The sequence below is a fragment of the Seriola dumerili genome, unplaced genomic scaffold (assembly GCF_002260705.1).
Source record: "Seriola dumerili isolate Sdu_G_001 unplaced genomic scaffold, Sdu_1.0 BDQW01000291.1, whole genome shotgun sequence".
NCBI classification, from domain to species: domain Eukaryota; kingdom Metazoa; phylum Chordata; class Actinopteri; order Carangiformes; family Carangidae; genus Seriola; species Seriola dumerili.
Window position 1 is genome coordinate 146,325 of NW_019174546.1, and position 22,716 is coordinate 169,040.

The 22,716-nt window shown below is 41.0% G+C and overlaps 1 protein-coding gene across 1 annotated transcript; it reads right to left on the minus strand.

Annotated features, from left to right (window-relative positions):
* Position 1: 1 nt before the first annotated feature.
* On the minus strand, positions 2–17,796 carry LOC111231142 (nectin-4-like). Its single transcript, XM_022758153.1, has 11 exons — positions 17,332–17,796; positions 13,477–13,677; positions 12,815–12,982; positions 9,926–10,204; positions 7,907–8,024; positions 4,996–5,147; positions 4,566–4,731; positions 4,249–4,324; positions 3,867–3,923; positions 3,019–3,219; positions 2–2,274 (listed from the first exon to the last, which is right to left on the minus strand). Exons 1-11 carry the CDS (start codon positions 17,381–17,383, stop codon positions 2,008–2,010), a joined length of 1,737 nt encoding a protein of 578 aa, XP_022613874.1. The 5' UTR covers positions 17,384–17,796; the 3' UTR covers positions 2–2,007.
* Between the last annotated feature and the right edge of the window lie 4,920 nt (positions 17,797–22,716).

Consider the following 22,716-nt stretch of genomic DNA (forward strand, 5'->3'; position numbering starts at 1 on the left):
CCCAGTCTCCTCCAGTTGTCCATGCCTGGTTCACTTCTGCCCGAACTATCCGCTCTGAGTGGAGAGGCAGCATCTTGAAGGAATAGATTGACATTTTGGGAAATGCATCTGTTTACTTTCTTGATACCATTTGATAGCACTCATGTTTGTACGGTGAATATGAAGCTACACCCAGCAGCTAGTTGGCTAGTTAGCTTAGCGTAAAGACTAGAAGCAGGGGGAAACGACTAGCCTGGCTCTCTCCAGCAGTAACAAAATCCTCTTACCAGCACCTCTTCAGCTCACTAGCCTTATGATTACCATCCAGACATGAGAGAGGAACTTCTTATCTAAGAAAGCAAATTAACACATTTACCAAACTGTCGAACTAATCATTTAATACAGCGGTTCTCTGAGATTTCCTACTTGTATCCACAATCTCAACTATTTTAGTTATTACTGAGCCAATGAGGAACGTGGCGGTTAGAACACAGAGAAAGCAGGAAATCACTACAGCCTAATACAGCAGCTGGGGTCAGCCTCGTGATGCCCTTTATCCTCACACGACGTGAAACAATCTTATTATCCCAAGTTTCAATAAAGGACAATGACTCTGTTTTTAAACTTGAATATGCTGTACTTTCATGACTACACATTCCATGTTAATATTTACATGTCAGGTTTTTTTTTTCAGTTTCATATAAAACACTGGATGAATATAAAACAATTTCCACATGTATGTTTGCTGTCTGACAACTGGCAGTCCGTTAACACAGGATGATGTTTTACAGTTCATCTCCTGCACGTTTCATCCAGTCTCTCCACTCCTGTCAGTGGTGATCCTAGACTTTGGGGGACTATTGACAGATGCTACAATTTACAGATGTTCCTGGAACATCTCACATGCAGGCAATCAGTAGAGGCTAGCTACAGCACACATCATCAGGGGCCCCACTCAGGGAGGTTTTGGGGCAGCAGCGGTGCACTGTATGGTGTCTTCATGGGAGGTTTAAGACAGCTTATAGTTGTCAACATATGAGGGGCCATCATGGGGCTCTTTTTTCCCTTTGGGGCCACAAACATTTGCCTGGTTTGCCTCGCCTGAGGGTGCTGCCTCTGATTGCTGTGCACTGACAGTTTAATGTAGATGTGGTTTAAACCCGGTCGTGGAAGCCAGTTCCACATGTTCTATCCATGAACAGTTTGTTTCATGTCTATGTTCAGGTCCTCAGAGTAACAGCTTTTCTGACCTTTTTGTAGTTGCAGGTAACTGTTCATAACATCATCATAACCATACAGTAGCTCTTTATCCCTTCCTCATATATACATATATATATATACATATATAAAATAGATACATGTACAAATACACACACTAACTTTTTATCCACAGGTGCATCCACACTGAAATATAAAGGTTCTGAGTCCAGTTCACTCTAACTTGGCCACGACTTAGAGCTTGTTCATATTGTGTTCCATGAATGTTTTTGATGTAAACAGTTGACAGGATTCACAGGGATCCAGCTGTAATTCATCAGAAGCCGTGGATGCACGAATCCAGTAAACACTGTGTAACAGGAACGTTGATTCCATGCATTTTCAAGGAGAGAAAAAGTTTTCATTTAAATGCCATTTTGGTGCATGAAAGGTAAAAATCGTTGGCCGTTTGGTTCTCTGTTTCTTCAAAATAATTAGGTTTAAAAACTTCCAAATTAGTTCCTGGTCCATGTCTGGCTGGGGACTTTTACTGCATGTCATTCACCATCTCTCTCTCTCTCTCTCTCCGCATTTCCTCTCCACTGTTTGGTATCTAATGAAGACATAAAATCACCTTAAAACACTCCCCAATTATTATAGCCTTAAAATAAATCTCCCAACCCAGAGGTAAAAAAAAATGATCAAATTTGGGTCGTGCCTGTGGCTAATTACCCATTGCAGTCAGTGTGTACAAAACAAACATCCATTTACAAAGAATAAGATCACTGTCAATGCAGGAATGCAGACATGTAGTGGCTGAGAGCCTCCAGTCTAGATAATCTGTCCTCTGGGGTTCAGCAGAATGGCATTGGAGTGTGGCCTGGGTCTGAGGACCCCGTTACTGTAGTAGAAGTGAGTAGTGAGCGCCTCTGAGATCTGGAAGGAGCTGCTGCTGTCGTCCTCATCGCGTCCCTGCTCTACCGACTGTGCCGGGGCCCAGTCCTCTTCCCTGACGTGACCGAGGTCTGGCTCTCTGGGCCCGACTGCGTCGTCCTGCTGGGCCTTCAGGGGAACCAGGGACGAAGGAAGACCCGAGTCCTGACAGACACAGAAAGAAATCAGACTTAAAATAGAAACAGTGAAAAACAGTGCTGGATGCAGATTTGACATCTTCTAATTTTTTACAGACTAATAAGAGCCATGATACAGAAATTATTATCTGAACCGTAAAATGTTTTGTTTGAACGATACATCAATGTATCCAGGCCAAAAAACACAATACCGTTCTAAATACCAATCCATACGTCATGTCATGTCACACCACAAAACATACACCTCCAAATACTGAGGGTGGAGAGAATTACTCAGAGGATACACAGAGTGATATTAATGCTCCGCCAAAGCAGAAGCAACGACGTTTTGCAACAGGTTGGTCAATAACACACATCAAGTTCCACTTAACGAACAGGGGAAATATAAACTTTTTTTTTTAGATATCTTCAGTGCTGAATGCTGTGCTGTAGCGTGAAGATTTCCTGTATAAAAACTGATTCATCATCAAGAATAAGTTTACAGGTTTACAGGTTTACAGTCGTAGAACATGTTATCCTGTTTGTATATGAATAAAATAAAGTACAGAGCTGCACAGACAAATCATTCATTATAATAAACAGAGGCTGATAGTGTTTCCAGTTTTTGTTTGTAGTCCTTTTGTGCCGTCTCTCTGGCAACGTCTGACGGTAACAACACAAATCCGTCAGTAAATAAAACATGATACCGTATGACTCATTATGAATGAAACCAAATACATTTCGGCCTAATCTCTGAGACAGTGACACATACCAGTGACATGTTGCTGCTCTTCAGGTACGACTCCACCCTCCTCCTGCGCTCCTCCTTCTCTCCGTCCATCTCTGCCCCTCTCAGGCTCTCGCTGTCGTCCTGCCAGACGACCGGACGCCCCAGTTCATCCACCTCCACCCCTCCTGGAGGACCCCACTTCCCGCCCAGAGTGGACTGGCTGTCTTTGTAGGTGGGTCGCTCCTGCAGGTCGAGGAGGTGGCCACAGACAGTCACAACGCTGACAACAACAACAACTGCTTGTTGTCTTAAACAACGAGTATGCAAATTAAGCAACTGTAATTCCCTTCGTCAATAGACTGACGAGACTTGTTGTCGTCAAAGTTTACCATCTTTTCCTTTTGGATTGGAAACAGTCAGTGTCTCCCACACACTGCATATTTATTTATATTTAGGTGGAAAATCAGGACTTTTATGGAACTCATTGTCTCCATTTAAACCAATTACACCAAAATATTCAATAAACAATAAATAAAGCACAGAAAAGTAGAAGTTGTGACCAGAGCCAAGTTTTGTAGTTTTGCTTGATAAATGATGATTGAATGATGATTAAAAATGTAATGTAATCTCATCATCAGTCGCCTGATCCCAGCCAATGCTGCCAGTGGATATCAGGACATGTTAAATATGAATATAACAATATTGTGGAAGTTCTTTGTTATAGATCGATGAAAGACTGGTCAAAGACTGAAACTGTGTGACTGCACCATGCTTGGTTCCATTCAGGGACCGTTGTAGCATTCATCCTCCTGTCCTGTATTAACTTGTTTCTGTCTGTATATACTATTTACAATGAGACGGATAATAAAAAGTTCCAGTGAGGAACTCACCAGAGACTGGCTGTGGTTCATTCTGCTGTCTACTCTGAGCAGGGCGTAATCTTCAGCCTGCAGAGAACGGAGAAAGTGGAAGAAAGTTACTGAACATGAACACAGAAGATTAAAAAAAATATAATCACCCAGAATGAGATATTAATGACACAGTGTGTGCTTATGAACACTGCATGTTATTTGTTTGAAGCTGCAGCAGCCTGTAATCATCGGCCTCCACAGCAGACACAGCTGCTGACTTGCCAGCGGCTCCGCTCCGGCTACACCTGGCCAACGGGCGGGTGTGTCGACCTGGTTTCTCTCCAGGTTATTGTTCTCAGCAGGAGAGTGTGTGTGTGTGTGTGTGTGTATTTATCTTTTCTTTTTTTTTTTTTTTTCTTACCGGCACTCTGGGGTCTGTGCTGACAGAGTTCAGTCTCCTGAAGGAGGCTTGTCTGGAGAGGCTGTTAATTTCCTCCCTGGGAAAAAAAAAGACAGCACATTTGGAGGATTTACGGAACAATAGCGAGTCTGGAAATTGAATTTCAGAAATTAGGTCATCGTGTGTAAACAGTTTAAATACCAGTTTACACATAAACATTCACAGCTGAGCTCTCATCACGGTTAAAGCTAATGAACGTCTTTGAATCTCTGTATCATAAACGTCTTCTCCAGTTTTCCCACTTCATGGCCGTTTGAAGAAAATGGGAGTCAACTCACGTTTTCTCGCTGAGCTCCATCTCAAGCTTTTTGTTTCTGTGCCGATGGTAGCGGTTGACCAGCAGGACGACAATGACCAGCACCATGACCAGAGCTCCGGCTGAGGCGCCGATAATGATCAGCAGCAGGTTATCATCAGAGGAGTCGCCCTGGCGTTGAGATGTCTCTGAAAGAAAGACGGGGGAGACATAAATGTTCATGCATCTCTTTTTCTCTCTCACACACATGCATTCATGCAGCAATTTTGATCCTGATCATGTTTATGCCCTCCATCCATCACAAGGGGGCAGCAAATTTACACACTTACACACTCCAAATGAAAGAAAATGCTCAGTGTTTTGTTTAAGTTTATGCACAGAACATACAGAAGCATCTCATTTTAACCCTGTGCACTTTAAGCGCTGACGAGGCTGAGGGCCCACGCACCTACCTGTTAGAGTCAGTGTATACTCTGCTTTTCCTACTCCTACGTTGTTCTTGACAACACACTCATAGACCCCACTGTCATTCATGCGCAGGACCCGCCCAAAAACAAGTTTTCCTCCAACCACAGACACCCCGTCTGGCAGAGCTCCTCCCCTCCTGTGGATAATCAAAGGAAAAACTTCACCATTAGATCTCAGAGATATGTGACACAGAAACCTGCGACTCACTGCTCTAAACAATAACTGTGACTCAGTTAAGAAAATGAAGTCAATAAAGTGCAACCTGCGTTCCAGTGTGAAGCTTTTTTTAGTTAACGCACAAATATGTGTTAACATCTGCTCTTGAGCAACAGCAGCCAAAGCAACAACTGGTTTTGCATCAGGGAAGTGATTCAGCTGAATAACTACCACACGGGATCAGGGTCACCGCACAGTGTAACCACCAATTTGCATGCACCTGAACCAAAAACCTGCCAGGCTTACAAGTGGAGCCCATTGATCTGAAGAGACCAAATAAATACTAGGTTTGGGAGATTTAAACAAGACCTGCTATCGAGTCCCACGGCGAGCAGCTGAAGACATCGCAGGCCACATAATGGAGAGCCAGTTTCTGATCAGGTCCACCGAGAGGGGTCATGTTGCCCCAGGCTTCACTGTGCTGCAGCGGCTATTTAACAGCTGCTTTAACCCCCCACCCACCTACCTCCACACTCGAACTGAAGCTGGCTCGGATTTCCTTTCTCAAAACCCCACCTAGCTTGTCTAACCAACCTTTTATACTAGAGCCACAGGTGGAGATTGTATCTGGCACTGAGTAGATGGTAGAAAATGACACTGATAAGGTGAGTAATGCAGCTTTAGCGGCCAAAATCTGCTTTACTTTGTTGATTGAATCTTTGCGATTGAATCTCTGTATTATTACAATGACAGAGAGTTTGCTATCTTGCAATGAATGAAACTACACCCACAACAGCAGCAACAGTTTAAACCTCTCAGGAACACTTTGATATTTTGGGGAATGCACTTTCATTTTCTAGCTGGAAAAAAAAAAAAAAAAAAAAGTCTAAAACCCTTTTACACTTTGATTTTAACAAAATAAAGAAACAACATATAATGGTGTTAATTAATGAGCTTTAAAAGGTGCTGGTAGGTGGGTTTATTTCTTTATATTTTTTTAATAGAACCTGGCTGCCTGTTTCAGTCAGCCTTCAACACGCTGTATGCTATTTCTTTAAATGTTTGAAATATCCCCTTTAAAGTTTAAAGTCTCCTCCGTTCCAGTGCTGTTCAGTTCAGCACTAAGAACAGAATAGGCGAATGAGACCTGAGATTCACACTTATATAAAATATTAACATCGAACATTTCATTCTTAATCTTGGAGGCACAAATCTGTGGTAAATATTCTAATCAGAAGGACAGAGAAGGACATGAGATCGGTCAAAAGCAGCTGGAACAGCCACGTAAATGGACTTTAGAATATTTACCACACACAATTTATTTTAGGGCTATCCTATCTAGGGAATTCATTCTTTGCGACTTATAGGAGTGAATTTTGTAAAGTTTTCTTTTTCTCATTTATTAAGAAATGAAATTATTAAATAGAGCTACTGCATGTGTTAGTCTTGTGCTGGTTGTTGGGGGTTGTGTTGTGCATTGTGAGTCTCGTTGTGCATATGAATGATATGGATGTGTATTGATGTATCTGTTGTCACTGAAGTACCGTTGACCCCAGGAAGAGTAGCCATTGTTATAGCACAGTGGCTAATGGGGATCTAACTAAATAAATAAATAAAATATTTGCATCAATTTTAACACATTACCTTCTCTGTGGAAACCTTGAGATCTCAGAGGGACAGACTCACATTTTGGGAAAAGCCCCTTAGTTTCTACACCTCAGCACAGATTAAAACAACTGAGATGCACTGTGTTCATTCGTGAGCTTTAGAGGTGCTAGTAGGGGGATTTAGTTACCTTCAGACAGAGCCAGGCTACCTGTTGCCCCCCTGTGTTTCCTGTCTTCCTGGCTAAACTGTGCTAACCGGCTTCATTTTTTTTTTATCATAGAGACATGTGATTGGCTTCTCACCCACCTCTCTGCAGGAAAGTGATGATGCATATGTCCCAAAAATACACAATCTACTTCTTTAACTAAAATTTACAAAACAAGCCTCTCTGAGTCCGAACAAGTCATGTCCACGCAGTTTGGGTTTCTACCAACAGATGCGCCGAAGGGTCTGCGGCGCTGAAAAGGTTTAATCCAGATTAATCTGAATATTTCAAGACTATCTCATGGCTAAAATATTCTTCACTCAGCACACAACATTCGATCATTGTGTGCACAGTCGTAGCTGTGATGGCTGGTACAGTGTCTCTAATTAAACACAGACCCTGTGTTTTACCAGGCATTACAGTGATATTTAAAGCATGGCACTATGATTAAGTTCTTAGCATGCGTCTCCTGCTCTTCCTCGTGTAGCTCACTCCCTCCCTCGTGTGAAAAAATTCTCCTTCCCTCTTTTTTTTTTTTTATAACTTCAAATTGCGCAACACGACACGGCGGCTTTTATTCTGTGATGAATTGAGCCAGAAGAGAAAGACGCCCTCCTTTAGATTCAAGCACACTTCTTTGTTGTTCGCGGGTGTGTAGTCCGTGTGTGTGTGTGTGTGTGTGTGTGTGTGAGTGCGTGTTAGCCGTGGCTTATGTATGTTTTCAGTCACATTCCAGTGCCATGTAAAGAGCAATTTAGCAGCACAGATAGTATTACGGTGGGGTGAATTAACATGTAATTGGCACAGTCCTTCTGGCAGCCAGACATAGTTAAACTCCTGATACTGTGTGTGTGTGTGTGTGTGTGTGTGTGTGTGTGTGTGTGTGTGTGTGTGTGTGTGAGCAGCAGACAGGCTGATGACGGTACCATGTCCAGGTGACGTTCTGAGGTTTGGGGTATCCCCCGCTGTTGCACAGCAGCTCAGCTTTCTCCAAACCCACATACAAGTCTCCTGAGGGAGTGGAGATGGTGGCATCTGGGGGGTCTGACACAGAAACACAGACATGAGCATGCAGCAGCACTAAATATTCACCCGTAGACAGCATGTTACAGCACAGAGAAAACCTTGATGATCAGCATTTTTATCAGCACAGTCATTTAAAGAAATATCTTCATGCCCTAAACAAACCAGGTGAGGCTGGTTTTTTTTTCTTATCTTTATTTATCTAAAGATTAAGTTGCCTCAGAATCACTGTTATTACAGCAGTACTTCACATTCACACCGATAAAGACTTCAGAGGTGGCAAGAAGTCCTTGTTTTCTAAGTCTCATAGTCTTGACTATGAAATCCCAAGACCCAGTCCTTGTGTTGTGAGTCCTAAAAAAGTTTTTATGCACCAAATTTAATGCCATTTTAGACAGTATATCAATACAGCAGAATCATATTAGTGCTTTGAAATGTGTATTTGATACTTCAAAATAAACTCTGAACAATTAAAAGCAAAACTGATAAGGCGTGTTTTTGGTACAGGATGTTATTCCAGTGACAATTACATGTAATTTCTACAGACCGCACAGTCTCTCCATGTGAATGTGACAATCTGAGGTATCATCTGATGTCTGTCTGCTGGTTCCCCACTGACAAATGAATCTTTCCCTCCTGCTCGCAAGATGTGAGCGGCTGCTCTCTGATTGACTCCCAAGGTTCCTCAGTTGTCAGAATAATGAAAAGTTAATTTGCTGCATTTTTTAAAATCATATAAACTTTAATCTTTGGGCTCCGGATGCGTCTGTGCGTTCAGATTGAACCACGGCCACTTCCCTATGATGACGCCTTGACAGAACGACCGAAGCTCTATCCCTAAGACCCTTACCGACAAGGAAGTGCGCATGTTTTAATCCACACTGGTTGGAAAAAATACAAGCGCTTTGGATATCAGATCATTTCAAGTTAAAAAGCTTGAAATCAGGAGTCATTGGCCAAAGTTAAGTTGGAAGTCTGTTTTGATTTTTGTCAAATCGAGTCTAAAGTCAGATTCATGACTCCAGCCTGAGTCATGTGACACAGGTGCACACCTCTGGACGTCTGTGAACTGTCCAGTGTAATGGACAAAGAGCAATTGTTGAAGGAACTGACGTTTTAGTGGCTTCGACACAGAGTATTACTCAAACGCTCTCTTAGCAAGGGATCCAACCTGCCAATATTGTCTAATGTTTAGTGTACTGTCACCCATTTATTTTCACAGACAGAAGGTTAGGCTGTGCAAATATCTCTCGCAGGTTATTCAGAGGGAAAAAAATCTCATTGGTTGAATTTAGTATTAGTGGGAAGAGCTAAAAAAGGTGGCCTGGTGGAGAGAGCTGAACTGAACGAAGAGTAAACTGTGTCCTAATTCCATACTAAATACTGATTCTACGCTGGTTTTGAGAATGTAGTGTGTTCACACATCCCACGGCCTTGACTGAAAACTTTATCGTCCTTTGTATTTTTCCATATTTCGAGCCGAGTAAACCTTTTATTCACTGCAGACAATTTGACCTCATTGCAGAAAAAGCACAGATGTAGAGAATAATATAAATGATAGTTGCGTTTCATTTAGGTGTTTCTGTTTTTGTACATGCCAACTCACCGGCACGTAGTCCTCACTGACACACCTCAATGAAACACAATCATCAATGTTGTCGGTTAAACTTGTGCTTTTCCTGCTATGAGAGCCAAAGGCTGTCCCGGCTGCATATTACATGGTAACTGGAAACTCATTATACGATTTCAGATGACACCAGGAAAAATTCAGAACCAGACATACAGTATAGCATGTACGACTAAGAAAATATACAGTTATAACTAAAACTGTAATTTAGGTTACTACATCGTCTATTGTTGGTCTCTATTTGGCCTTGAACCAGTTTTACAGAATCATCACCATCATCATCAGCTGTACTCACACTGAACCACCAGGCGGTTTGAGAGCCTGCGCGGCCCGTCCAGGCTGGGATGCCACACTAAACAGTCCAGCTTTTTCCCATTCATGCTCCGCAAGGGGTGCAGGGAGTAGTGGCTGGACACGGAGCCGCCCTCGCTGGTGCGGTTCTGGGACAGGCCTGGCAGGTCGGTGTCCCAGGAGAGACGGGGAAGCGGGCGACCCACGGATCGACAGGTGGCGGCCACACGGAACGACTGGCCCTCCACCAGGACCACAGGCTCCAGGGAGGAGATGGGTGAACCTAACAGAAGAGGGGGGGGGAACGAAAAGGGGGGGGGGGGGGGGGGGGGGGGGGTGAGTTTAGGATTTCTGATGCTTTAAAGACTTGAAGACTTACAGCTTGTTTCTGTTAATCTATTAAAAATGATGACCTGGACACTTTATGTAATGCACATTCCCTATAATCAAGGGTAATCATGGTACTGAGATTTAATTAATACCTTCCACAGCCCGCCTCAAAGCTAATTTGTCTTTACCTAAAATCATCTAAAGTGACCGCAATTAAATCCATTAAAACCAGGATTTCACTGAATGCTTTTGTATGATTGAGTAGTGAATGTATGTCAGGGCAAAAAGGTCTTAAAGATCGTGTTATCAGGTAAGAATATGGCTACAAAAAAAGAAAAAAAAAATTCAAATTCCTTAAACATCCTGGAGAAAACACAGAGAAAACCCAGAGAAAACGTAATCAATAAAACAAGGCGCCACCACCAAGACAAATGATGTTCACAAGAGTGAAACTGACAACTCTTAAAATGGATATTAACCATGTAGAGGATTTCTCAACACTTACAGACACACAATATAGAAGTGATGTATTTCTAACGTCATCTTAATTGCACAACTGTTCCCTCAATGAAAAAATAGGTTAAAAAAAAAGAGTAAGTAAAGTAGTTAGACAAGATCTACCAATATAATTAATATCATTTTAAGTAGGGATAGTGCATTAATAATAAAGGACATTGTTTTGTTGGATGATAGCATCAAAATAGAAAGCATGGTTACCAATACCATCACAATGTATTATTTGAAGATCCCCAGCTCCATTTAGTGTCATCATCAAAGAAGAAGGTGTTCGCTAAAGGAGGTACAAACCTGCACAGCCAGGTTGGATCAGTTTACAGATTTTAATGATACATGGACAGTATGTGTGTCAATATGTGGCCTCTGGATGGACTCCATGTGCACATTCAACATTCTGTGGTTGAATGTTTACGGTCTAAAGCTGAGGGAGTCGAGGGAATTCAGCGCTGGAGGTTTTCTGTTAATACTCCGCATATTTCTGTTGGTTGGTCTGATATGAGGCGTGTTGGGACAGGCTTGAGACTTGATGATCTGTCACTGCTCATGTCATGTAGAACAGAACAGATATCGTCGCTCCAGCTTTCACTTCGAGGAGGATCCTGAAATCGTTTCACACTGCGATACTTTCAGGAAGTGATAAAGACGCAGGATCCAAAATACTAATACGTCATCTGACCTGGTGACAGGTTACTTCAAAGTATGTTGCTCTGTGGAGTTTTCTGTTCACATTCAGTTCTCCCCAAATCTCTCACCAAGATACAATGTGTGTACACGAGTATATCCTTTCTTTTCTCTTACGATACCTGTAAACCCGGTGCTAGGTGTCTTCTCTCCTTTTCTGGCTGCATTTCTTAGCACATTAACACCAACTGTAGATGAAATCACCGGCAGTAATGTGCACTGCGTTACCCGTGTGCATGTGCGTGACAAACAAATCACGGACTCACTCATTAAAACATTGCTCCATAGCAGAACTCGTGGCCAAAAAATGACATCCGGTACCTTTAAATTGTGCTGCCTCAACTGAATTTGTTTCCAGTGAAAACCTTCTTATTTTGAGTTTGGATCTGGTTTGAAGTGTTTTCTTGCTACTGCAGTGGTTTAGTAATCCACCTCCGCCTCATTTATTGTGAAAACATCGCTAGGACACACTAGCGGCACAGCAGCAGAAAGAGCTGGTATTTGAAGACACCTTAAGAGACCTGAGTTTTGGATACCAGCAGGAAATTCCAGATGCTACTGGAAGTTACTTGATATCATCTCTAATGCATATACTCTTTATATCTTTGCACTTTATTTACCTAATACTGTCATTCCATCTCTCTATATTATAATTTTACTGTTGTTATTTCTGCTTACTCTGAACATTGGAAATCTATTGCAGTCCTCCAGTGGTTTCTCCATTTTATTTTATTTTCCCCCTGTTAAAGGTTTTTTCTTTATATGAATCGAGGAGTCTCAGGATAGAAGTTGTTAAACCCTTTGAGGCAAATTTGGGATATTGAGCAATATAAATGAATGTGACTTGACTTGGGAACTTATCGCAAACTCAATCAAACCTGGTGGTTGAAACCCGTTTATCTTTTAGAGCAGAAACACCCTCTGCACCTTGCCTGGACTCAGAACCTGCTGGTGTTTTGAAAGCTGAGCTACTTTCTAACTACTGTGTCAACAATCTGCCTTTTGCACTAAAGAAAAGTTTTCTGCGCACAGGCAGATTGCGCGGTAAACAGTATTTTTCAAACTTGCATTTTACTTTTGTATTTTTCACTTGGTACTAAGCAGTTACTAAAAGAATAATAGGTGATTATGATATTATGTTGCAAAATATATTCTCTTTTTACTTTTCAGTCACTAAAACCTTTGATGTGCTGTCAGTGCAAGTGTTTGTGGCCACGTTGGCAAAACTGCTGAATTCCTTCTTCTTCTATGAAGATGATTATGGTTTAAATATCATTACAGCAGCTCTGATAGGATTAGGAAGGTGTGGAAGAGAAGAGCGAGAGAGTGAGAGGAGGAGGAGGAGGAGGAGGAGGATGAGTCTTACTCCAGACGGTGAGGGTGATGTGCCTCTCAAAGTTTCCGTTTGGGAAGGTGGAGATGTGACAGGCGTAGCTGCCCTCGTCCGACTCCTCCGTACTGGGGATGAGCAGAGCGGAGTTCTCCGTGGGGCTGCCGCTCTCGAACCTCACCCGACCAGAGTAACGCCCAAACTCTGAGAACAGAAAACAGCAGACTTCAGGCCAGATATACAGTATGTCTGTCATCGTTTACAAAGCTCAAATAGATTTAAAAAAAAAAAAAAATCCTTTGTAACAATATCTTTTCCTGTAAGTCTAAAGCATCAACTCCAAGAAAGGAAAATAAATGATTACACACTGGCAATATAAACCTGCATTTATCCAGTGATGTCACAACCCCACCCTGCAGACAAATAATCCAGATGCACGGGGGTATGATCTCACTCCAAACCTCACTGCAGTTCAAGCACACGTTTGATTTTCTCTCATTTACTTACATCTTTGCTTCTTTTTCCCCTAGACAATTTATATTGAAATCCAAGATAAAAGGTTGAGGTTGTTGTCAAGGAGGAAGGTATGTCTCTCATGAGCTTTGAATAATGAATAAGAAAGAAATAAACCGACGACCAACCGACTCTAATCTTCCGACCACAGCTCTGCTTCTCTGACCTCTGGTCGACCAGCTTACCCGTGTGGCCGTCCGTGAAGTGGGCCGTGATGATCTGGTCCTTGCTGCCGTCCGCGAGCTCCTTGTACCAGGTGACCTGCACCACCTTCTCGCCCTCCTCCACCTGGTAGCGACAGGGAAGCCTCGTCTGACTCTCTGACATGGAGCGCAGGGAGGCGTCTGGTTCAGGAGGCTCCACAAAGTCACTCTGCACACACACCACTGAAGAGGGGAGGGAAAAGACATTTTATTTATTCATTTGCTTGTAAAACAGTCCATCCATCCATTTCCAATACATCTCATCCTGTTAGGGATGGCAGGAGGGCTCCGTGTTATCCCATAAAGCACTGGGTGACAGACGGGGTTATACCCCATACAAGGTTTATATATAGACAGACAAAACAAATTCAAGCTCACAGTTGTACCTACAGGCAGTCGCCAGTTCACCAAACCTGCTCGTCTGTTGACATGCAGACAAAGAAGACACGGCATGGGGGGGCGGGTTTGCACGCAGGATCTTCACACTATGAGGCGACAGCGCTAAATACCTCAACAATAGTGCTTTTATATGAGTTAATACGTTCTTTAAAAGCAAATCTGTTCCCCGTTTGTATGCTGTCAACAAGCTGCAGTGATGCAGGCTAATAATAGTAGCCTATAGTATGAGGCTGCATGTTCCCCTTGTGCGTGCAAGAGTCATGCAGGTTGGCGACTCTAAACTGCCCGTAGGTGTGAATGTGACTGTGAATGTTTGTTTGTCTCTATATGTCAGGTGTAACCCGCCCTTGTCCAATGTCAGCTGGGATTGGCTCCAACCTCCCCATGACCCGTGAAGGACAAGCAGTATAAATAATGGATGGATGATGATTCTGTTATCACTGTTTTCATCAGTAAACGTATGAAACATAAGAAGTTTATGTTTGTTTTTTGGGGTTTTTTTTTTAAGGTTATGAGAATATTTCTAGTTTGGACGAGTTTTGATTATTGATTATTGTCTTATCTGCTTCTCCTAGGTCCCATTTGACTCTCCCTTGTTTTGCATTTTCACTCAAATCTTTTGACTTTTTTCTATTTTCATTAGTATTTGACGGATCTTGACACACTGACATATGCTTTTGTCTATAAGCATAATATACATCTCAATTATTGATGTAATCATTTGAAATACGTCATTTCAGTCTGTTTTTTTTTTTACTCCATTTTATGCAGAATTCTTTGTGTCATACGCTGTCATTTTTATTCAGTGTTTCATTGTGTATTTTGTGTTTTTACATTTCATGTTTGACTGATTCTTATCTCTGTTTGTTTTTGGTGAGTAGTTGGACAAATGTGTTACATGTAGGTTGTTTTACGGCAGAATAAAACCAAAGCAAACCGACCGTCCCCGGTGTTTGAGATTTGTTTTGTCTTCGCGATTAGTTGCAGCACCTTGTGGCGCCGATGTAAAGTGTTAACAGTGCAAACATGTTTAATAGAATATTGAATATTAAAAACCAAAATAATACGTTTTTGCAGCTCCGGTACAAAAAGACAGTAACTGGCTTCGTAGTTGACTCGTACTGACGTGTTTCACCATCAGAGCTAGTTAAATAACTATGCATCAGTGCCGACTAATGACTAAGACTGACTGTGCTTTTATCACACCTGGCTGAAAGTCTACATCGAACCGTGGGACATTAACAGATACGTAAGTGAAAGGGGTGTGAGAGAGCAACGCATCAACAGCGCAGACCAAACATTTGCCCTTTGATTTCTGGAGTGTATACATTTTTTTTCCCTCTGTGGTTACTGATTCTCAAACTTTATTAATGATTACAAAGAAGCTGATACGGGACGCAGGCTCCCACAGATAAATACATCCCACACACAGTCAGTGCAAGGACACATGAACAAAAGTGTGACACAGAGAAGACGGGAAACAGGTCTCTTTGCAAACACAGAAAGTTTTAATTTAGGTGACAAATAGCCACAGTGTTTGTGACCTAAATGTGGAGTGGAGAGAGAAAGAGACAAACTTAAATCTTGTGCAGTTTGATCATTGATGGGAATGACGGGAAAGAAAGGGAAGAAACAGAGGTAGAGACAGAGTAAGACTGACTTCAGAGGAAGGCAAAGAGAAATGAAAACAGTCAAGAGAAATAAACACCAAATTGAAAGAAAGACTTAAACATACACTCCTCTCACACACACACACACACACACACACACACACACACACACGGCGTTAGACAAACACGAGTTCACCTGAACGTCACAAGGTTGCCATTCAAGCTTTTCCTGTTCACTCAGGATGGCAGTGACTATATCACACCTGTGGCTGCAGGTAACAATCATAGTCTAATGTGTACACTTTGTGTTTTTTTTGTTTTTTTTTAATCGTAGCAATAGTGCTGAAGTGTTGCCCCAGTGTAATCTCCACTAAAGAGGGAAACAAAAGCAGCTGAGCATTGACAGAATTAGTCACTTAAAAGAGGAAGGCGCAGGGTGAGCAATAAGATGTGATTCATGTTTACTAAAAGTAAGAATGTGACGGAGCCGCATTCTGTTATGCCACTTCCTTCTTCACATCTGCAGGCACAAACAGGTAAATTACTTGGCCAAAAGTATGTGGACGTCTGAACATTAGCCACAGATATTAATCTGCTGCTATCGCTCCCTCCGCTCTTCTCTTCACTTCACTTCAGGCATTTCCGCAAGATTTGGGAACCAGGCGGCAGGGATTAACCCCGATTCAACCACAAGAGCATTAGTGAGGTCCAACACTGATATCGGGTCATAAGGTTCTGGCTCACAGTCCATGTTTCGGTTCATCCCAAATGCGTAAGACTGGGTTGAGGTCAGGACTCTGTTCTCTGGGAAAACCATTTCTTTAAGGACCTGGCCTTGTGCACAAGGGTTGATACATGTTGTTGAAACAAGAAAGGGCCTTTGCCACAAAGTTGGAAACACACAACTGTCTCAAACAAAAGTTCCCAACCCTTTTTTGGCATGAAGTTGGCATGTAGCCTCCTGTTTTGTGTGAAAAACCTTTAGGGCCTGGAAGAGGTAAAATTATCAAGTAATTCACCAAAATAAGCAAATCTTAGAAGAAAATCTGAAAAAATCTTAACCCATTAAATTTATCTTATGATCCCTTGGTAGGGTCCCGACACCCAGTTTGGGAAACACTACTCTAAAATATCATTGTATGCTGTATCATTAAGATTTCACTTCACTGGAACTAAAAAGTCTGAACCAAACCATGAAAACCAGCCCTTCACAAATGTCTCAGTAGAAAGGGGTGTCCAGATACTTTTGGCCATAGAGTGTATTTCTTGAATGTACTAATGAAATATCATTAATACATTCTCCTCCTTTAAATGACAATCATTATGTCCATTTATCAACGGGAAAAATGTAAACTGTGTCACCAAGATCTGGTGTGTCCACATACTTTTGTCCATTTAGTGTAACTACAAAAAACACTATTCAGACAGTAACTACGAGCAAAAATAAATTCACACTCATTTCTGAAGGAAACCAGATCTGTACAGACAATTTTAGGCTCATAGACATTTGATATATACAGTGTAAGATTCATAAAAATACCAAACAGCCTCACTCCAGGTGCTCGCAGGTATATTATGGTGTTATTGTAGGAAGATGATGGTTGTGTAATATAAATTACCACAAGCTACTTTCCCCCTTTTGACGATATTATTGTCATTCTGTGTTGAATTAATACATATATTTTTCACAATTTTAGAATTTACTCTTTAATCTGAACCACTCTGAATACATCCACCACTTAAATAAACAGTAAAAACGGACAGCAGGGCTTTTACATAACAGTACCAGTGTTCATTGTCATGGAAATGAATGTAACAGAAAACTCACCAATTAGAAAAATCAGTGCCAGGCTCTTTGCCCTTTGCCCGACCGACTCCATCTTTGCTCCCAAAATAAAAGTTGCTCTTAATCAGCTTCCTTCTCGGTTGTTTGAGGATGATATCAAGCTTTCATTATCGATATCTGCGTTTAGTTCAGACAGGAAACTCAGCGGCAGCAGCGATTAGGAGTCCTCGGCAGGCCGTGCAGGTGCAACAGGTGTTTCCTCCTCAACTCACACAGCCTATGACTCTAACAAACTAAAAACACTACACCGCTGTCCACTAGCAAGACCTGTATGTTGTTCAGTGCAGGTTGTGAACTGCATTAACTTCATTTCGCGCGCAAGCCAAAGTCCACTTCAGCAGCTGGAAGAACGACTCAGCGGAGGAGTATCAACACATGAAGAGATAAACACTGGGAATTATGTGAGAAAATAAAAATAACAGGTTGAACAGACCAAATGGAAAACCTATCCGCTCGTCACGCACCGAAGGAAACACCTACAACACAGATTTGCCCCTCTACACCTGTCTGCCTTGGCTCCGCCCACATTTGCAAACTGGACACGCCCACACTTGATGCCACGTTCAGGTGATACTAATTAAGTCGGACATGTGTTATTAGTATTATATAGTATTATACATGTATGAGTTTATAATTCTGCACTCTAAAAGAGCGTCTTAAGGTGATTTGCAATACACATGCAGGCCTTATAAATGTGCTTTAAAGTGACAAATCTTTATTTTCCCACCATTGTGTGAATATTAAAATGTTATTTTCCTATTTATTTGGAGCTATACATCTTGACACAAAAATTGCAGCGTTGAACATTCCTTCAACCTGTGCTGATAACAGCTGGATTACAAGATTCAAGCGCATAAATGTTCTGAAAGTGTTGCAGTTATCAGCTGGTAATGCTAAATGTTACATTTGAGACTGGACTTTCTGAGCTGTGGACAACTCAACAGAGAAAAAGTCAAGGAAGAAAAGTCTGAAGCCCACTTCAATTAATAGTTACAGATAGAGTTGTTGTTGTTGTTGTTGTTTAGGTGGTTTTAAATTAGTACAGTTTATTTTGTGTAACCTACAAGTTTTAATGCTTTGGCCCTGTAATGATAAACTAGTTCCTTCCCAATGGTTGTACTCCATCAAGTTTTTTTTCCAAAGTAGCATAACACATGTTTTTTTTGTGATAAAATATCTAACTAATTCAATTAAATATAAATTAAACATAAGTTTACATTCTCTTCAATATCTATTAAAACACTGTGTCATGTCGACATATGACAACAATTCTAAAGATCACAATTTTGAATTTCCCAGGAGGACTTGAACGTAGCGCGATTTCTTGTGAAATTCATCTACACTCAGTTTTACCACAATAACCAGATTGTTTACCTCTGACAGGAACATGTCCCTGTTGTTTCAGCTGTTTACCTGCTGACTTATTGTAATATGATGTTTAATGGGAATCAGTGATAATGATAGTATGAATGAAACATGTACGCATACATTAATTAATGAATACTACTTGCACCATAGTTCAAATATATTTGTGACGCTAAAATTTGTTTATCCCGACCTTCCTTTGTCTCACAAGCCAGGTATGTTGCAACGGTTTGTGGAGGTGTAGTCTCTGAGTGAGTTTCCTGAGCCTCAGGGGAAAACAATGAATGAACATGAAAAGATATGTGAGATTTATTTGTTTATTAAGAGGATTCAACCCATTTTTTGTTAGATTTTCCCCTAAAATTGCTATTATATGGGGAAAAAATTAATAAATTAAAATGTAATGGTAAAAATGGCAGTTAACATAAAGCGTATCACAGAAATCAAGTAACCAAAAGTTTCAAAAATTGACATGACACTTGTTGAGACAAATCTAATGTATTTCAAACATTGTAACAGGATAACCAGCTTGATGTGTCAAATCTATATTTTAGGCAAAATTCAAGCAAATTAACTTGAATTGGCTTGAAATTCGTTATATTCTGTAAAAAGTGTGAAGAGTTACCATATTTTCCCAAGTCCAAGTTCCAGTCCAAGTAACTGAAGCTCATGAGAAGCTTAAAACCCCTAAAACTGCTACATAAATTCGGACTAATCAAATCAAGTTTATAAGTAGATTTTAGTCGATAATTGGCAGAAAATTAATATTTCATCTTGTCAGTTGTGAGATCTTGCTGATTTTGTCTGATTTAAATCATTACAAACTGAACTTCTTTGGGATTTGAACAGATGAGACAAAGACAGACATCTGTAAACGTCACTTGGGCTTTAGGAAACTGAGATATTTTTCACCATTTCCTGACATTTAATACACTGAAATATTAATTCCAAAAATAATTAGCATTTTAATTGTTAGTAAAAAATACCCATCAGTTCCAGTCCTGTTTTTGAGGTTAAGCTATTTCATGTTCTTTCAAATAGTCTGAAGTGAAAGACCAAAAGAGGGAACACGAACAGAAACAAGAGATAAAATTAAACTTCTGTCTTCTTGGTGACTTTCGTAAAAAACATGGAGCAACATGCAGTGAAAACTCGCTCACATAGATTTTAAATTAGTAGTTTTAACATTTCATGCATGCACATGAAAGGAGGAGGAGGTTTAGGAATAAAAGTAGTATATATCTTTTTCTTTACAAAAAAAAGGGAGAAAATGTAAATGTAGAAACACTATGCACAGGCCCGCAACAAGTAAAAACAACTTAATATACAGTATAAAGGTTGTGTTTTTGTGCACAGCATCCTCTCTGCACCGAGTCTCCTTTGATCAGACGATAGACTTTTTATCCGTTCTGATGGTCTCGTAGGTGTCATTACTGGGAGAGTAGAGACCCTGCAGAACACACACACACACACACACACACACACACACACACACACACACACACACACACACACACACACACACACGAAAATACCTGATGTAAAAACTAAAAATGCACTTCTACAAAACAATGCTGAGACCATTTCCTGAGTCTAAATGTGATATTGTTCTCTCTGTGACAGCCAGGTAGGTCGTCCCTTGGCTGAGCAGTAATCTGTCACTTTTCCATCATGTGCCATTTTAAATGTCTTTTTAAGCATTACAATGAGAAGTCTCACCGCATAGATGCCTCCCTCAGCGGGCTGCTTCTGTGGGATGGAAACAGTTCAGATAAATTATCAAGAACGCTTCAGCAACAGTTGATTCTTAATAAACGCGATTGGTGTCTGAAACATCTAGTCCTCCTTTGAGCCTGAGTTGTAAAAGGCATATGGGTGCAGATTATTGAATCTATTCTAAACTTTTAGGATTAACTCAGATGAGTCTTTTCATGCGTAACACAATGAGCAGGAAGTGGGATCTCACATATTTGTTTTGTGCGAACATGGTGGAAACTGTGAGTGTGTGTAGTGTATAAATAATGTAGGTCAGTGGTCAGCTCGAGCTTACAGGAAATGAGAGTCTGGAGTCAGCTATAAAACAGAACTACAGCATTTCAGGATAAAATACCACAAAATGAAGGCAAAACCTTTAAAAAAAACCATATATTTTCCCAAGCATATTTCACTCAATCATAACTGTCTTGTATATACATTTTTTCCACAGTTATGTAGATATACAACTTTGATTTTACCTCAGCAGGCGGTTTGGTGGTTGAATGCATCTGTCAAAAATAAATCAGAAATTGGATTTACACTTCAATGTGTGAGATTTAACTGGTTTGTTTAACAGTTTAACAGTACAGGTATACTCAAGAGGATGTTACGTCTAAAATCATTTACAGCGGAATAATCTGTCTTTTTACAAACTGGTGGAAAGTCTTCATGACGTGTTCCACTCAAAAGTACAGAGAAAGCTTATCTTAAGTCTTCAGATATTGCATTTAAATGTGTTTTTGTTACTGTACAGCCATAAGGAGCAGTTCAACACTCTCTAACATTCATCATGGTGGTGTGTGCTGTGTGTTGTTCCTGTTTCTCTTACCCTCAGTCTGCAGTATAAGACGGTGAGAATGATGCCGTAGAAGATGAGAATCCCGTCCAGGATATAACATATGCCCATGTCTCCAGTGGTCTCTGTACACAGAAATCACATCATCATGACCTTCATCATTCACCATCGTCACCTCCAGCAGAAATGTCAAGATGGCTGGTAGCGTTTCATCCACATAAAGGTAGAGGTATTTAAAAAAAATTTAAAAAAAGAACTCAGAGAAGTGACATTTATTAATCCTCATCAGCGCAGGTGGGAGAGAGATCATCAGAAAGGCGGCGATGAGCAGCAACGCTCACACCATCTTACCGAGGTCGGGCTGCAGATAAGACGGAGGGGTCTGTTTGGTTGCTCCCTTGACGGCTGTCGGCGAGACTTCTTTATAACTCTCTCTGAAGTGAGCTCCGAGATCAGCAAGCAGGAAGTCCGGGGCTCTCTGTCCGTTCTGAAGTTGTGAAACCGCACGCCTACAGCACTGCCATCCTCCCTTCACTGAAGTTCCTCTAAAATGCTTGTGAAAAACACGCCGCTTCTCTTTGGTGAAACGAGTCCAGCTTTCAAAACAATTAGTAGGAAACAGAAACTTTGCAGCAGAGGGCAGACAGCCAGAAATTATGTCATAAAAACCACAAATACCAAAATATATCTGGTCATCTACCTCCCCTGAGAATTCAAGCGACTTACGCACTCTCTTCCTCATTTAAGACAGCATCAAAATGAGTGACAAAGAGAAGACTGATAAGGAATAAATGGTTTAATAATGGAAAAACGCCTTACACACTATACAAGCTACAGTTACCAAAAGGAAGAAAATACGAGACAAATCTACAAATTTTTTACAAGCCACTTGTTTTTCAAAAGTAAAAACATTCAGAAAATTGCATCGTCATAACTTAGGCACCTTAAAAATGATAGAAAACAAGTTATTATAAAAAGGTTTTGGAGCCTGAAATAACTCTAGCATGCATTTTTAAAAAGAAAAAACAAAAAAAAAACAAACATCTGCATTTTGATCACTCATGAAATGTCATACACATCGGACCTGGTACTTGGATTTTTTTTTTTGACATGTAAAGGGCTTTTTAAAGCACATTTTCACTGGAAAGGAAAGCATACAGTCAGTCGTGCTGTGGCTCAACACAGTGTAGGTAGATACAACAGAGTGGCTCAAGTCTCAACATCAGGCGACTTTCAGGGTTTTACAGTAAGTTTTCAGGACCTGGAAAAGAAAAAAAAAAAAGAGGAGGAGCTAGTTTGAGGGACAGATGTGGCCCGATGGCTGCTCCTCCAACATCTGGAGAGTAAGGCTGAGAGAGTTAGGAGGAGGCAGCGTGTTCACTGTGCTTGTTTCAGCTCGTGGCACAAGGCGAAGGCGGTGATGCGCTACTGCTGCAGAGGAGCTGCAGTGA